This window comes from Cherax quadricarinatus, chromosome 6 (assembly GCF_038502225.1).
Source record: "Cherax quadricarinatus isolate ZL_2023a chromosome 6, ASM3850222v1, whole genome shotgun sequence".
NCBI classification, from domain to species: Eukaryota; Metazoa; Arthropoda; class Malacostraca; order Decapoda; family Parastacidae; genus Cherax; species Cherax quadricarinatus.
Window position 1 is genome coordinate 15,404,466 of NC_091297.1, and position 18,155 is coordinate 15,422,620.

The 18,155-nt window shown below is 40.1% G+C and overlaps 1 protein-coding gene across 6 annotated transcripts in view; it reads right to left on the minus strand.

Moving 5' to 3' along the window:
* The window catches only part of LOC128694145 (carboxypeptidase D), a 346,813-nt gene that overhangs the window by 214,954 nt on the left and 113,704 nt on the right, over positions 1 to 18,155 (minus strand). For all 6 annotated transcript variants that reach the window (XM_070080625.1, XM_070080611.1, XM_070080597.1 and 3 more), the window contains one exon: positions 16,836 to 17,033. In XM_070080625.1, coding sequence (XP_069936726.1) covers positions 16,836 to 17,033 — 198 coding nt within the window. The remainder of the gene's footprint in view (positions 1 to 16,835; positions 17,034 to 18,155) is intronic.

Consider the following 18,155-nt stretch of genomic DNA (forward strand, 5'->3'; position numbering starts at 1 on the left):
TTTATGGATTTAGCAAAGGCATATGATAGAGTGGATAGGGGAGCAATGTGGCAGATGTGGCAAGTGTATGGAATAAATAACAAAAAGGCACAATACCGTGACTGGAACGATACACAAATAACCCGTGTATGGAATAGGTGGTAAGTTACTAAATGCTGTAAAGAGTTTTTATGAGGATAGTGAGGCTCAGGTTAGAGTATGTAGGAGAGAGGAAGATTACTTCCCGGTAAAAGTAGGTCTTAGACAGGGATGTGTAATGTCACCATGGTTTTTTAATATATTTATAGATGGGGTTGTAAAAGAAGTAAATGCTAGGGTGTTCGGGAGAGGGCTGGGATTGAATTACGGGGAATCAAGTATAAAATGGGAGTTGACACAGTTACTTTTTGCTGATGATGCTGTGGTCTTGGGAGATTCTAAAGAAAAGCTGCTAAGGTTAGTGAACAAGTTTGGGAGGGTGTGTAAACGTAGAAAATTGAAAGTGAACATAGATAAGAGTAAAGTGATGAGGGTATCAATCGATTTAGATAAAGAAAGATTGGATATCACACTGGAGGGAGGGAGTAAGGAAGAAGTGAATGTTTTCAGATATTTGGGAGCTGACTTGTCAGTGGATGGGTTTATGAAGGATGAGGTTAACCACAGAATTGACGAAAGAAAAAAGATGAGTGGTGCATTGAGGTATCTGTGGAGACAAAAAACTTTATCCATGGAGGCAAAGAAGGGAATGTATGAGAGTATAGCAGTACCAACACTGTTATATGGGTGTGAAGCATAGTCTGTAAATGCTTTAGCAAGGAGGAGACTGGAGGCAGTGGAGATATCGTGTCTAAGGGCAATGTGTGATGTAAATATTATGCAGAGAATTCGTAGTGTGGAAATTAGGAGGTGTGGACTTATTAAAAGTATTACTCAGAGGGCTGAAGAGGGGTTGTTGAGGTGGTTTGGTCATTCAGAGAATGGAGCAAAGTAGAATGACTTGGAGAGTGTATAAATCTGTAAGGAAAGGAAGGCAGAGTAGGGGGTCATCCCCAAAAAGGTTGGAAGGAGGGGGTAAAGGAAGTTTTGTGGGCGAGGGGCTTGGACTTCCAGCAAGCGTGCATGAGCATTTAAGATAGGAGTGATTGGAGATGAATGGTTTTTAGGACCTGATGAGCTGTTGGAGTGTGAGCAGGGTAATATTTTGTGAAGGGATTCAGGGTCACCGGTTAACTGGACATCAGTCCTGGAAATGAGAAGTACAATGCCTGCACTTTAAAGGAGGGGTTTGGGATATTGTCAGTTTGGAGGGACGTCTAAACTCTGGTATCTGAGTCCCTCTGCAATGACAATGATTATGTATGAGTGATGGTGAAAGTACTGAATGATGATGGAAGTTTTTTCTTTCTTTTTGGGTCACCCTGCTTCGGTGGGAAACAGCCATGTTAAAAAAAAAATCACTAAATGAAAGAATATTACTAAAATATGTATAGGTGTATTAACAAAATAAAATATATGCAAAGGAAAACAACAAAAGACATGATAAAACTATTCTCTACATTCACAATCTTTCATGCTACAGCAAGTTTTATCTTGAATATATGATCCATCAGTGTGTCATTTTATATTCTTTTCGGCAGTGCCACAATTACCCATGTTATTTATTCCTCATATTTCTTAATGCTGCTTTATTATCCTGCCGATAACTCAGTTCACAGCAATTATATCCATGTAATATAACATAAGAGAAAATATTGTATACTCATACATAAAATGACGAAACATTTGCTTGCACATACATATAAGGAAGATACATGACAGTTATACACCCACTCATAGCTAGGAAGATGAGGGTTAGAATGGTGAGGTAAAGTGAGATATGAGAAACATAACCTTTGGTTCTACACTGCTGAGTTAGGAGACCTCACTCAGTAGTAAAAAGACACCCCCTGTATAGTAGGCCTTTAATTTTCATCGCAGCATTATGCCGGGGCGCTCACCCGGCACAATGCCGTGAGGAGCACTGTATATGGGTCATTCAGCACAAGACGTTATAGAGGCTCGATCCTCTATCTTCTAAATGAAAGACAGACGTGTTTTGTATTTGTGAACACACAGACAAGCATAAATAGGAAGGATGTCTGTCTCGAGCTTAGGAGACAGAGGATCAAGCCTCCACTGTGTCTAGCACTGAATGATCCACATGAGCTTAGCACTTAGCATGAATTAAATAAAAACTTACATAAAGCTGGCTAAGCATTAACAAAGATGGTCGAGTACTGCCTTTCCTCACTTACCAATGGAGTTCTGTTCCTAAGACCACGTTGGTAAACGAATTTGTCGCTAATCGAGGAACCACCCCTTAATGATATGTACTTCGAAAATGTTGCCTCCCAAAATTAAAACATTATGGTTGCTGTGAAAATCCTTTCAATCTGTTCATTTTTAAGGGTAATACATCAAATAGATCAATAACTTACTTTCGAGATATTCCAGGAAACGTGTGCGTAGCTGATTACTTGTGAAAAAAAATTTCAAGAAAACTGCACTTTTTTCAGTCTTTGCATAGTACAGTGGACCCTCCATTAACATAATTAATCTGTTCCAGAGAGCAGGTCTTATACCAAATCTGACTTAATCCGAATTAATTTTCCCCATAAAAAATAAGGGAAATCCAATTAATCCATTCCAGACACCCAAAAGTATTAAACAAAATAATTTTTTTGCATGAAATATACATTTCCCTACACAGAAAACAATGAGACATGCAGAGTAAAACATTATTAACCCTTTCAGGGTTTCGGCCGTACTAGAATGGCTTACGCACCAGGGTTTTTGACGTACTAGTACGCCTAAATTCTAGCGCCCTCAAATCTAATGAGAGAAAGCTGGTAGGCCTACATATGAAAGAATGAGTCTATGTGGTCAGTGTGCGTGGTATAAAAAAAAATCCTGCAGCACACAGTGCGTAATGAGAAAAAAAAACTTTGACCGTGTTTTTGGGTTAAAACAGCGACTTTGCACTGTATTTTTGTATGATATTTATTGTTGTATTCTAGTTTTCCTGGTCTCATTTTATAGAATGGAAGACATATTACAGAAATTGAGATGATTTTGACTGGTTTTACAATGAAAAGTACCTTGAAATTGAGCTCAAAGTAGCAGAAATGTTTGATTTTTACCAAAGTTCAAAAATAAACAAATCATGCGATACGTCCAATACACGTCAACTGGTGAGTCTAATATTCTTTCACAAGTGCACTGATATTATTTATACCATTTCTACACTAATGCAGTAGTCTGCATAACAGTAAATCTTCTGTTTTTTTGTGAGAATAAAAATTCAAAGTGGAAAGCAAAAGAATGTAAGAGGGGCCTGGAGACGTGACTAATGAACAGAGGAAATGTTATTTTAGTGCCAGGAATGTCTTTCTTGTTTATTCTGGACCCTATTCTGAAATTGGCATCTTTTGAAATTTGTGTGAAACTGGCAAAATTGCTAAATTCTGACCACTGTATTGAATAGTTGAAATCGGTAAATGGGTGGTTTCTTGTATTCATTTGATAGAAAAAATGGAGTGCTAACGAAATAGTTATGATTTTTGTCAACTAGGACACTGGAATTGGCCGAAAATAGGGCTCAAATTGGGCAAAATCGTCGATGTGTAAACATTGTCGAGACCGCTAACTTCGCAAGAGCATAATTCTGTAAGTTTTCCATCAAATTTCATACTTTTGGTGTCATTATGATCGGGAAAAGATTCTCTACCTTTCCTAAGAAAAAAATAATTTTTTTTTTTTGAAATTTGGCCGACCCTGAGAACAAGTCTCTGAGAGGGCCTGTCGACCCTGAAAGGGTTAAAATGACACTTACCTTTATTGAAGACTTACTGGTGAGTGATGAGACAGGAGGATGGGAGAGGATGGAGGTGTACTAGTGTTTGGAGGGAAATCCCCTTCCATAAGGACTTCAGGTACCAAGTCCTTTTCCAGGGTTACTTCCATTTATTGTTTTTTAATGCCACTAGGAACAGCTTGAGAGTCGCTGGACCCCTGTTGCATGAAATATCTGTCCAGAGAGCTCTGTTTCTGGCATCTCCTTAAGATTTCCTTAAAATGGGACACAACATTGTCATTGTAGATGTTGCCAGAACAGCCTGCAACAGCTGTGTCAGGGTGATGTTCATCCATAAATGTTTGCACATACAAAATCAGGAACACTGCAGCAGGCCTGTTGGCCCATACTAGGCAGGTCCTTCACAGACCATCCCACTACCAGAATTGTATTTGCCCAACCCAATTTTCAATGCTTCCCAAGCAATAAGCTTTGATACTTCTATTCACTCATACGCAAGTCCCACTCAAATCAAATCATGTGTGTAGGGAAGTACCCTGTCTGGTGTGTGGGGAAGTACCCTGGCTGGTGTGTGTGGGGAAGTACTCTGGCTGGTGTGTGGGAAAGTACCCTGGCTGGTGTGTGTGGGGAAGTACCCTCGCTGGTCCACATAAGAAAGCAGGAACACTGCAGTAGACCTGTTGGCCCATAATACCACCCTCTATTACTATCACAACTACTACCACCTTCTACCACCATCACTACCAAACTCTACCACCACCACTTTCATATCTTTGTACAAACTTTTTCATGAATTCTACAGTGTTTCTCACCCTCTTTACCAAAGGGCTGGCACTAGAGCTTTCTTTGGGCACATGGTGGCTTATTTAGCAGTTACAAGCACTAAAAACAATGTTTCACATGTATGCATGGAATCATCCTCACTGACTTGTAAACAATGGCACACTGGCTGTGCATGGAGTGTCCGGGCCGCTCACGCCACACGGACACGTTCAGGATGAATGACTTTAACCGAGTTCTTTGTCGTAAACCGAGCCAATATTTTGAAGCAAAAACGTTACTTAATCCGATGATGTGTTAATCCAAGGGTCCACTGCATAACAGTGATCTTCTCTAGTTACTCTTCAAGCGCATAACGTTTTCTGTAAGGGTCGCGGTCATTTTTTTTTATCCCTCCCCGCCCTCCCCCACTGCCTACCCTTCAATACCTCTCAACATGTCAGTTTTTATTAATTTGGGCACCTTTATCATGCTTCTACATTATTTATGTTATACCTAATATTATTCTGGAATAAATATGATAGGCAGATAACCTTTATTGACAGTAATATTATAATTACGCAATATTTTATAGATCCGAGAGGCACAACCCTCGCTTCTCTCTCGCTGCTATAGCTAGCTCCGGCCACTTTGTAATGATGCCAAATGGTGAATTAAATATATACAGTGGGCCTCCAGTTCACGTTATTAATCCGTTCCTGAGAGTTCATCGTAAAGCAAAATTATCGGAAAGCAAATCAATTTTTCCCCATAAGAAATAATGGAAATCAAATTAATACGTGCAAGACACCCAAAAGTATGAAAAAAAAACTTTTACCACATGAAATATTAAGTTTAATGCAAAAGAATAATTACAATAACAATAATAACAATAGAATAATCACAATAGAATAATTGACACTTACCCTTAATGAAGATCTGGTGATGATTGATGGGATGGGAGGAGGGGAGAGTGTCGAAGTTTTTAATGTTTAGAAGGGGAATCCCCCTCCATTAGGACTTGAGGTAGCAAGTCCTTTTCCGGGGTTACTTCCCTTCTTCTTTTAATGCCACTAGGACCAGCTTCAGCGTCACTGGACTTCTGTCGCACAACATATCTGTCCATAGAGGCCTGTACCTCTCGTTCCTTTATGACTTTCCTAAAGTGGTTCACAACATTGTCAGTGAACAGGTTGCCAACACGGCTTGCAGTAGCTGTGTCAGGGTCATTTTCATCAAAAAAGGTTTGCACTTCAAGCCACTTTGCACACATTTCCTTAATCTTTGAAATAGGCAACTTCGTCAATTTCTCTATCCCCTCCTCCAAAGCAGTTTCCTCAGGTCTGGCCTCTTGCTGTTGAAGACGATCTAGCAGCTCATCAGTGGTTAGTTCGTCACTGTCCTCCTCCATCAACTCTTCCACATCCTCCTCACTAACCTCCAACCTCAAGGACTTTCCCAATGCCACAATAGATTCCTCAACTGGCATAGGATTCCCAGGGTTAGCCTCAAACCCTTCAAAATCCCTTTTGTCTACACATTCTGGCCACAGTTTCTTCCAAGCAGAGTTCAAGGTCCTCTCAGTCACTCCCTCCCAAGCCTTACCTATAAGGTTTATATAATTGAGGATATTAACCCTTAAACGGTCCAAACGTATATATACATTCACTCGCGTAGCGCCCCAACTTTTTTGAGGAAAAAACGATCTTTTCTTTTAAAAGGGAAAAAGAGCATATGGTACCCAGGCATCCCAATTATTTTATTATGGCACACAGTGAGTGTGCACACCCATTCTCTCATGTCTAGGTGACTCAGGCTTATTGTGGCAATGTTGAATGAATGACAAAGAAAACGTATATATACGTTTGGGGCGCTACGTGTGTGGACGTATATATACGTTTGGACCATTTAAGGGTTAAAGTGATCCTTCCAAAACTCCTTTAGTGTCAATACAGTATCTGTGGTCACTTCAAAGCACCTTTCAAACATAGCTTTTGTGTACAGTTTCTTGAAGTTGGAAATGACCTGCTGGTCCATGGGCTGCAGGAGAGGAATGGTATTAGGAGGCAAAAACGTAACCTTAATTAAGCTCATATCCCCACAAAGTCGCTCTACCAAGTCTGTAGGATGACCAGGGGCATTGTCTAACACCAGGAGGCACTTAAGGTCTAATTTCTTTTCAATTAGGTAATTTTTCACATTGGGGGCAAATGCATGGTGTAACCAGTCATAGAAAAAGTCCCTAGTGACCCATGCCTTACTGTTTGCCCTTCACAGCACACACAAATTAGCCTTGAGGATATTCTTTTGCCTGAATGCTCTAGGAGCTTCTGAGTGATACACCAATAAAGGCTTCACTTTGCAATCACCACTAGCATTGGCACACATCAACAGAGTAAGCCTGTCTTTCAGAGGCTTATGTCCTGGGAGTCCCTTTTCCTCCTGAGTAATGTAAGTACTGCTTGGCAATTTCTTCCAAAACAGGCCTGTTTCGTCACAATTAAACACTTGTTCAGGTTTCAATCCTTCAGCCTCTATGTACTTCTTGAATTCATGCACATTTTTCAGCTGCTTTTTGGTCTGAACTGGCAGCCTCACCATGCCTAATCACACTACGTATGTCACTATGATTCTTAAATCTTTCAAACCAACCTTTGCTGGCCTTAAATTCACTCACATCACCACTAGTTGCAGGCATTTTTCTAATTAAATCCTCATGCAACTGCCTAGCCTTTTCACAAATGATCACTTGAGAGATGCTATCTCCAGCTATCTGTTTTTCATTTATCCACACCAATAACAGTCTCTCAACATTTTCTAACACTTGCGATCTCTGTTTTGTAATCACAGTTGCACCTTTTGCAAGAACAGCTTCCTTGATTGCTGTTTTCCTGCTCACTATAGTAGAGATGGTTGATTGGGATTTACTATACAACTTGGCCAGGTCCGACACACGCACTCCACTTTCATACTTTGCAATTATCTCTTTCTTCATTTCAATAGTCATTAGCACCCTTGATCTCGATGGGTTGGCACTAGAAGCTTTCTTGGGGCCCATGGTGACTTATTTTGCAGAAACAAGCACCAAAAACAGTGATAATATGGATAATATGGAATGTACCGAATGTATCCTTAGATGCGCGCACACTGGCTGGCTTGTAAACACTGGCGCACACGGGGCAGTTCAGGCCACACATGGACATGTCTCGTACGAATCGTATCGCGTACCGGGTTTTGTAACGGGAACCGAGGCAAATTTTTTGCGATATAATGCTTCGGATACCAGATTTATCGGTTACCAATGACTTCGTGAACCGGGGGTCCACTGCATTAGAAAAAAAAATAAATATAAAGGAAACTCCAACTTGATAACTTTGTTTTAATTTGCATAACTCTGATATATTACAGAAAACAATAAAAAAGTGGACCCTCGACCAACGATGGCATCGTCTAACATTAAATCCGACTAGCGATACATTTTAACACAAAAATTTTGCCTCGACTAGCGCTAAAAAACTCGACCAACACGATTCGTTCCGTTTGAGACGCGTCCACGTGTGGCCAGTGTTTATAGTGATTGCACCTGCAAAATAAGTCACCATGGGACCCAAGAAAGCTTCTAGTGCCAACCCTACAGCAAAAAGGGTGAGAATTACTACGGATATGAAGAAAGAGATCATTGCTAAGTATGAAAGTGGAGTGCATGTCTCCGAGCTGGCCAGGTTGTACACAAAACCCCAATCAACCATCGCTACCATTGTGGCCAAGAAAACGGCAATCAAGGAAGCTGTTCTTGCCAAAGGTGCAACTATGTTTTCGAAACTGAGATCGCAAGTGATAGAAGATGTTGAGAGACTGTTATTGGTGTGGATAAACAAAAAACAGATAGCAGGAGATAGCATCTCTCAAGCTATCATATGTGAAAAGGCTAGGAAGTTGCATGACGATTTAATTAGAAAAATGACTGCAACTAGTGGTGATGTGAGTGAATTTAAGAGCAGCAAAGGTTGGTTTGAGAGATTTAAGAATCGTAGTGGCATACATAGTGTGATAAGGCATGGTGAGGCTGCCAGTTCGGACCACAAAGCAGCTGAAAAATATGTGCAGGAATTCAAGGAGTACATAGACAGTGAAGAATTGAAACCTGAACAAGTGTTTAATTGTGACACTGACAATGTTGTGAAACACTTTAGGAATGTCATAAAGGAACGGGAGGTACAGGCCTCTATGGACAGATATGTTGTGCGACAGAGGTCCAGTGACTCTCAAGCTGGTCCTAGTGGCATTAAAAGAAGAAGGGAAGTAACCCCGGAAAAGGACTTGACACCTCATGTCCTAATGGAAGGGATTCCCCTTCTAAACACTAACACCATCCACGCTCTCCCCTCCTCCCATCCCATCAATCATCACCAGATCTTCAGTAAAGGTAAGTGTCATGTAATTGTACATGTCTTCTTCAGTTTGTGTGTATTAAAATTAATATTTCATGTGGTAAAAATTCTTTTTTTCAATACTTTTGGGTGTCTTGCACGGATTAATTTAATTTCCATTATTTCTTATGGGGAAAATTAACTCAACTAACAATAATTTTGATTAGCGATGAGCTTTCAGGAACGGATTAATATCGTTGGTCGAGGGTCCACTGTACACAAAGTACACTCATTATTTACCTTAAAATATATGTAGTCTTTTCATTCCCCCAATTTAAAGCAGGGGTACCACAAGTACACTGAGAGACACACTAAGTGTCCAGGTCCTGAGACTGTTCATCTGCCTCTCAGCATACATAAGGGGGTTTACCAATAGACCCCTGGCTGTCTTCAAGAAGGCACTGGACAGGCACCAAAAGTCAGTAACTAACCAGCTGGGCTGTGGTTTGTACGTCAGTTTGTGTGCGGCCAGCAGTAACAGCCTGGTTGATCAGACCCTGATCCACCACAAGGTCTGGTCTCAGACCGAGCCATGGGGGCGTTGACCCTGAAACCCTCTCCAGGTACACTCCACGTAGGGTGAGAGGCGAGTAGCACTTATTGGTAACAACAATATTTGTAGTCCTAATGTAAGGTGAGAGGCGAGTGTTTATTGTAGAAAGAGGAAGAACAACAACAACAAAGAATGGAAGGAGTACGAAAGAAGTTCACAGTAAAGGGGTTAGCTGGTGTTTGTCTGTGTGTTTACATTCTTGGTGTCTCTCGTGACAGCTTAAGAAATTATTAAACTCAGTGAACAAGGTAGGTCGATGGTAATAACAATAATAATAATAATAATAATAATAACAATAATAATAATAATAATAATAATAATAATAATAATAATAATAATAATAATAATAATAATAATAATAATAAATAATTAGTAATCGCTACGGAGCACTAGAAATGTCATATGTATTTCATATAGGTTTGGTAGTTGACATTTAAAGCGCTCCAGAGCAATTATTATTTATTATTATCATTATTATTAGTATTACCATCATCATACCTTGTTCACTGAGTTTAATCATTTCTTAAGCTGTCACAAGAGACACCAAGAATGTAAACACACAGACAAACACACTAGCTAACCCCTTTACTGTGCACTTCTTTGGTACTTCTTCCAATTTCCTCTTCCAAGTGCTTCTGCATTTCTAACTATTGTGCACCCCATAGTACAAGATAGAGGTAAAAGTGCAGCAACACTTGGAAGAGGAAACAAGAGGAGGAAAATTGAAGAAGTACAAAAGAAGTTCACAGTAAAGGGGTTAGCCGGTGTGTTTGTCTGGGTGTTTACATTTTCTGCATCTCTTGTGGCAGCTTAAGAAATGATTAAACTCAGTGACCAAGGTATGTCGATGGTAATAATCATAATAATTAATAATAACGAATTAATAATAATAATAATCGCTCTGGAGCACTTAAAATGTCAGCTACCAATGTATGTATGACATTTAAAGTGCTCCAGAGCAATTATTATTATTATTAATTGTTATGATTATCATTACCATCGACATACCTCGTTCACCGAGTTTAATCATTTCTTAAGCTGCCATGAGAGAGACAGAGAATGTAAACACAGACATGAACACACCAGCTAACCCCTCTGCTGTAAACTTCTTTTGTATTTCTTCCATTTCCCTCTTGTTTTTCCTCTTCCAAAAGCTGCTGCACTTCTATCTTGTACTACAGGGTGCACAAAGTACAAATTTATAGACAAAATACAGGTGACCCTCAGTTTTCATCATTAATTCATTCCAGGGAGACTGGCGAAAACCGAAATCAACGAAAACTGAAACTATTTTCACCATAAGAAATAATGTAAATCCAATTAATCCATTCCAGACACCCAAAGTATTAACAGAAAAATTTTTTTTTTAGCTTAAATACAGATATACATGCAGAAAAGAATGAACATTCAACATGACACTTACCTTTACTGAAGACTCTTGGTGTATGGAAGACAGGAAGGAGGAGAGAGGGAAGAGAGGTTATTCTTTGGTAGGGTAATCCCCATCCATAAGGACTTTAGTACCAAGTCCCTCTCTGGGGTCATTTCCCTTCTTTGTCTTTTACTGCCACTAGGACCAGCCAGAGAGTCATTGGACCCCTGTCGCACAAAAAAATTGGTCCAGAGAGCTCTGTTTCTGGTGTCTCTTTAAAATTTCCCTAAAATGGGATGTGGCATTGCCATTGTAAAAGTCACTGGCATGGGTTGCAACAGCTTTCTCGGGGTGATGTTCCTCCACAAATGCTTGCACCCTACTCCACATTGCACAAATCTTCCTAATCTCTGAAGAAGGCACCTTCTTCCATCTTTCTTCCTCCTCTTGTGAAGCAATTTCCTCAGATGTGCTCTGTTGCTGTTGCAGATGAAGGTGTTGCAGCTCTTCAGTGGTTAGCTCTTCATTGTGGTCCTCCACCAACTCTTCCACATCCTCGCCACTCACACCCAACCCCATGAAATTCCCCAATGCCACAATACTTTCCACAACAGGCAGAGGGTCGACAGGGTCAGCCCCAAACCCTTCAAAATCCTTCTCTTGGACACTATCTGGCCACAATTTTCTCCAAGCAAAGTTCAACGTCCTGGAAGTCACTCCTAGCCAAGCCTTATCTATAAGGCTTATGCAATGGAAGATATTGAAGTGATCCCTCCAGAACTCTCTGAGGGTCAATTTAGTGTCTGAGGTCACATCAAAGCACCTTTGAAATATTGCTTTGGTGTACAGTTTTTTGAAGTTTGCAATGATTTGTTGGTCCATGGGCTGGATGAGAGGAGTGGTGTCAGGAGGCAAGAACTTCACTGTTACAAAACTGAATTCCTTAGACAACTGGTCTTCCAAGTCTGGAGGATGAGGAGGAGCATTGTCCATTAACAGGAGGCACTGGAGTGGCAATTTATTATCCAGGAGGTATTTCTTCACACTAAGGCAAAACACTTCATTGAACCATTCCAGGAAAATTTCCCTCATGACCCATTCCTTACTGCTCCTTCCACATCACACACAAATTTACTCTTGATGACATGATTTTTCTTGAACACACTGGGATTTTCAGAGTGATACACCAGTAAAAGCTTCACTTTGAAATCCCCACTAGCATTACCACAGAACAAGAGAGTTAGCCTGTCTTTCATAGGTGTGTGTCCTGGCAGTGCCTTTTCCTCCTGCGTGATGTAGGTCCACATTGACATTTTCTTCCAAAAGAGGCCCGTTTCATCACAATTGAACATTTGTTGGGGGACAAATTTTTTTAGCCTCTACATAGTCTTTGAATTCCTGTACAAATTTTTCAGCTGCATGTTTGTCTGAACTTGCAGCTTCACCATGTCTTACAACACTGTGTATGCCACTTCACCTCTTGAATTTTTTGAACCAGCCTTTGCTGGCTTTAAATTCACTAACATTAGCACTGGTTCCAGGCATTTTCTTTATGAGATCATCATGCAACTGCCTTGCCTTTTCGCAAATTATTGACTGCACTATACTATCTAACATTAGCTGTTTTTCGTTGATCCACACCAACAACAATTTCTCCACATCTTCAATGGTCTGTGATCTCTGTTTCGTTATCACATTTACCCCTTTCGCAACACCAGCTTCCTTGATTTCTTTTTTATTCGCCACAATGGAACTGATGGTTGATGGGGGCTTCCCATACATCCTGGGGAGGTCGGCCACACGTACGCCACTAATGTATTTTTCAATGATTTCTTTAATTCTGCAGTGTTCCTCACTTTCTTTACCAAAGGACTGGCAATAGGAGCATTCTTTGGGCCCATGGTGGCTTATTTAGCAGTTAAACACAATAAACAAGTGCCAAAAACAATGGATTATTAAGAAATGTTTCGTATGACCTCGCAGGATAATGTTCACTCACCAAGCAACAACACAACACTGCCTCAGAATGTGTGTGGGGGAGGCTTTGTGCGCACACAGGGCACTCAGACACATACCAGACCAACAACGAAAACCGAGGAAAGCAACAAAAATGGAGGTAATATTTTGATGAAAACAGTCGGCGAAAACTGAAATCGACGAAAACAGAGATCAATGAAAACAGAGGGTCCACTGTATGTGGTCTTGAAGATTGCTTGATGCTAAGATACAACACTAACCCCTTTACAATAAACTTCTTTTGTACATCTTCCATTTTCCTCTTCCAAGTGCTGCTGCACTTCTAACTATCTTGTATTATGGGGTGCACAATAAAGTATAAATTTGTACAAATATTTTAGATAAAGGTAGGGAAGTTTTTATTGCATTTATGGATTTAGAAAAGGCATATGATTAGAATGTGGGGCAAAAGTTTGGGGTTATAGGAGGGTGGGGGCAGGAGGAAAGAGGAGTGATTGGTGGAATGATGAAGTAAAGGGTGTGATAAAAGAGAAAAAGGTAGCTTACGAGAGGTTTTTACAAAGCAGAAGTGTTATAAGAAGAGCAGAGTATATGGAGAGTAAAAGAAAGGTGAAGAGAGTGGTGAGAGAGTGCAAAAGGAGAGCAGATGAAAGAGTGGGAGAGGCACTGTCAAGAAATTTTAATGAAAATAAGAAAAAATTTTGGAGTGAGTTAAACAAGTTAAGAAAGCCTAGGGAAAGTAATTCATTTGTCAGTTAAAAACATAGTAGGGGAGTTAGTAGATGGGGAGAGGGAGGTATTAGGTAGATGGCGAGAATATTTTGAGGAACTTTTAAATGTTAAGGAAGAAAGGGAGGCGGTAATTTCATGCACTGGCCAGGGAGGTATACCATCTTTTAGGAGTGAAGAAGAGCAGAATGTAAGTGTGGTGGAGGTACGTGAGGCATTACGTAGAATGAAAGGGGGTAAAGCAGCAGGAACTGATGGGATCATGACAGAAATGTTAAAAGCAGGGGGGGATATAGTGTTGGAGTGGTTGGTACTTTTGTTTAATAAATGTATGAAAGAGGGGAAGGTACCTAGGGATTGGCAGAGAGCATGTATAGTCCCATTATATAAAGGGAAAGGGGACAAAAGAGATTGTAAAAATTATAGAGGAATAAGTTTACTGAGTATACCAGGAAAAGTATACGGTAGGGTTATAATTGAAAGAATTAGAGGTAAGACAGAATGTAGAATTGCGGACGAGCAAGGAGGCTTCAGAGTGGGTAGGGGATGTGTAGATCAAGTGTTTACATTGAAGCATATATGTGAACAGTATTTAGATAAAGGTAGGGAAGTTTTTATTGCATTTATGGATTTAGAAAAGGCATATGATAGAGTGGATAGAGGAGCAATGTGGCAGATGTTGCAAGTTTATGGAATAGGTGGTAAGTTACTAAATGCTGTAAAGAGCTTTTATGAGGATAGTGAGGCTCAGGTTAGGGTGTGTAGAAGAGAGGGAGAATACTTCCCGGTAAAAGTAAGTCTTAGACAGGGATATGTAATGTCACCATGGTTGTTTAATATATTTATAGATGGGGTTGTAAAAGAAGTAAATGCTAGGGTGTTCGGGAGAGGGGTGGGATTAAATTATGGGGAATCAAATTCAAAATGGGAATTGACACAGTTACTTTTTGCTGATGATACTGTGCTTATGGGAGATTCTAAAGAAAAATTGCGAAGGTTAGTGGATGAGATGAGAATGTGTGTAAAGGTAGAAAGTTGAAAGTGAACATAGAAAAGAGTAAGGTGATGAGGGTATCAAATGATTTAGATAAAGAAAAATTGGATATCAAATTGGGGAGGAGGAGTATGGAAGAAGTGAATGTTTTCAGATACTTGGGAGTTGACGTGTCGGCGGATGGATTTATGAAGGATGAGGTTAATCATAGAATTGATGAGGGAAAAAAGGTGAGTGGTGCGTTGAGGTATATGTGGAGTCAAAAAACGTTATCTATGGAGGCAAAGAAGGGAATGTATGAAAGTATAGTAGTACCAACACTCTTATATGGATGTGAAGCTTGGGTGGTAAATGCAGCAGCGAGGAGACGGTTGGAGGCAGTGGAGATGTCCTGTCTAAGGGCAATGTGTGGTGTAAATATTATGCAGAAAATTCGGAGTGTGGAAATTAGGAGAAGGTGTGGAGTTAATAAAAGCATTAGTCAGAGGGCAGAAGAGGGGTTGTTGAGGTGGTTTGGTCATTTAGAGAGAATGGATCAAAGTAGAATGACATGGAAAGCATATAAATCTATAGGGGAAGGAAAGAGGGGTAGGGGTCGTCCTCGAAAGGGCTGGAAAGAGGGGGTAAAGGAGGTTTTGTGGGTGAGGGGCTTGGACTTCCAGCAAGCGTGCGTGAGCGTGTTAGATAGGAGTGAATGGAGACGAATGGTACTTGGGACCTGACGATCTGTTGGAGAGTGAGCAGGATAATATTTAGTGAAGGGATTCAGGGAAACCAGTTATTTTCATATAGTCGGACTTGAGTCCTGGAAATGGGAAGTACAATGCCTGCACTTTAAAGGAGGGGTTTGGGATATTGGCAGTTTGGAGGGATATGTTGTGTATCTTTATACGTATATACTTCTAAACTGTTGTATTCTGAGCACCTCTGCAAAAACAGTGATTATGCGTGAGTGTGGTGAAAGTGTTGAATGATGATGAAAGCATTTTCTTTTTGGAGATTTTCTTTCTTTTTTGGGTCACCCTGCCTTGGTGGGAGACGGCCGACTTGTTGAAAAAAAAAAAAAATGTAGTCTTGGAGACTGTGAAAGCTAGTGTACTGAGTGGCTGTAGGAAGGAGACTGAGACACTGTACTGCCCGTTTCCATGACCCAGGTTCTCATCCGGCATACAATACCAACTCGTCAGAGAGCCCATCATAACTCCAAGATATTGGTAAACGAGTATGTTGGTAAATGAGAAGAGGCTGTACTTACCTACAGCTGGTTGATTCCCTACTTATAAAAAGCTGGTTGAGCACCTAACCTACCGAAAGCTGGCTGAAACCCTACCTACAGAAAGCTGGTGTAACATCTACTCATAGAAAGCTGACTAAGAACCTATTTATATAAAGCTGGTTGAGTACTTCCAGTACTTACATAAAGCTGGATGAGCACCCACTTACATAAAACTTATTGAGCCCCTACTTACGTAAAACCTAATGAACATCTATCTGCTACTTGTAAAAAGCACGGTGACCACTTGTAAAAAGCAGGTGAACATCTATTTTCACAGAGCTAAGAGAGTTCCTGCTTACATAAAGCTAGGCAAACACCTGCTTACATAAATTTGGTTGAGCACATACTCACTCAGACATCTTATATTTAACTTTTTACCATTCTTCAAGACCTTCATAGCACATTCCATGACGCTCTTTTATACTACATGTATTAGCTGACACACTTCAGAAGTCCCCAAAAATGTCCATACCATTTTTTAAGCAGTTTTTCATTCAAATTCTATGCTGAGTTTATGATACATATTGCATATAGATATATAATCCAGAGTTTCTTTCTTGATGAAGAGCTTAACAAAAATCAGATAGTGTGTCTAAATTAAAATAGCCAAAGGATTTCACTGACAAAGCAACTGGATTGAAATGACTGAGAAAATCCTGTACTTATTTAGGTAATTTAGAGCAAAAATTAACCAAAATAGTTTCTGAGCAAGGCAGTATACATTAAACTTACAAGTATATTAGTACATTCATGGGAGAGCACTAAGCCCATAAGGGTCACACAGTGCCTAGGGGAACGAGAGGCATTCAGGTTTGGTCCAAGGAAGAAGAATACAGATCTAATTCCTTAGATCAAGAGCCCCTCACCATCGTCAAGGAACCTCCCTTGAGAGGGAAGGGGGTAAACTTACAAATGAATATGCTTTGGCCAATTTCTTGAAGATCTCATCATCTGGACATTTGCTATATACACCATTCTGACCAAAAGGATTATCATCCCATGGGTAGTTAGCAACAAGGGAGCCACCATGCAGGTTAGCAGACAGGACAAATGGATGCTGCTTCACCCACCTCATAACAGCTAGAGTTTCTGGTTGTCTTTCAACACCCTGAAGAAAAATACAGTACATTTTAGAAAATTATCCAAAAAAAAGTGTTAAACTAACCTGAAGAAATATTATTTTTACTAGAATGGTGTGCAAATTATTTTTAAATAATCAAGCTTTTACATTTCATTTTTATTAGTTAAGAGGAAAACAACAGACTGTAAAATTAAAATCTTACATTATAAATTCATTATTATTTCTTAGAACAGCAGGTCCCTCACTTCCAATGGCAATGAGTTCCTCAAAACTGTTCCAAGCTGACTGTATGGAATTCATAACTTATTCTGCCGAAAGACACCCACATACCACGGGCGGGGATAGAACCCGCGATCAGAGAGTCTCAAAACTCCAGACCGTCGCGTTAGCAATCGTGTCATTACGATTTTGTGAGTCATGTCGACACCCACATAATAATCAGATGTATTTCTGAGACATAATATTTCGTATCTAATTTCATCTCCATAGAGAAGTGGAGAAAAATTCTTCGTCCACAAGTCATGCGTGTCGTAAGTGGTGACTCAAATGCCAGAAGCACGGGGCTATTAACCCCTTCTCCTGTATAAATCATTAAATGTAAAAAGAAGAAAAACTTTTGTTTCCTCTTCAATTTCACGAAGGTAACTGGTGCATTTTGTGAGAATTCAGTGTCTAAGTATCTGGGAGCAAATGTGCTGGCAGATGGGTCTATGAAAGATGAGGCGAACAATAAAATGGATGAAGGGGGAAAAAAAGGTAGATGGAGCATTGACGCATCTGTGGAAAGATAGGTATCAGCAGTGTCTCCATCTTTTTTTTTTACATGTCATGTCTGAGAGTAATGAATAGTGAGAATATTACACAAAGAACTATTAACATACTAATTAGATGATGGTGTGGGGTCACCAAACGTATAATTCAGAGTAAGAGTTGCTAAGGTGGTTTGGGTATTTGCAGAGGTGAGAGCAGAATAGGATGACCATTATAGTGTATAAATTCAGGATGGAAATTAGGAGGTAGGAGTCATCCCAGAGATGGCTGGAGGAAAGGTTGTGAAGGAAGTTTTAAATGGTAGGGGTGTGAGTATCCAGCAAGTATGGATGAGCATGTTAGATCAAAGTAGAAACAAGTGGTTTTAAGGATTTGACA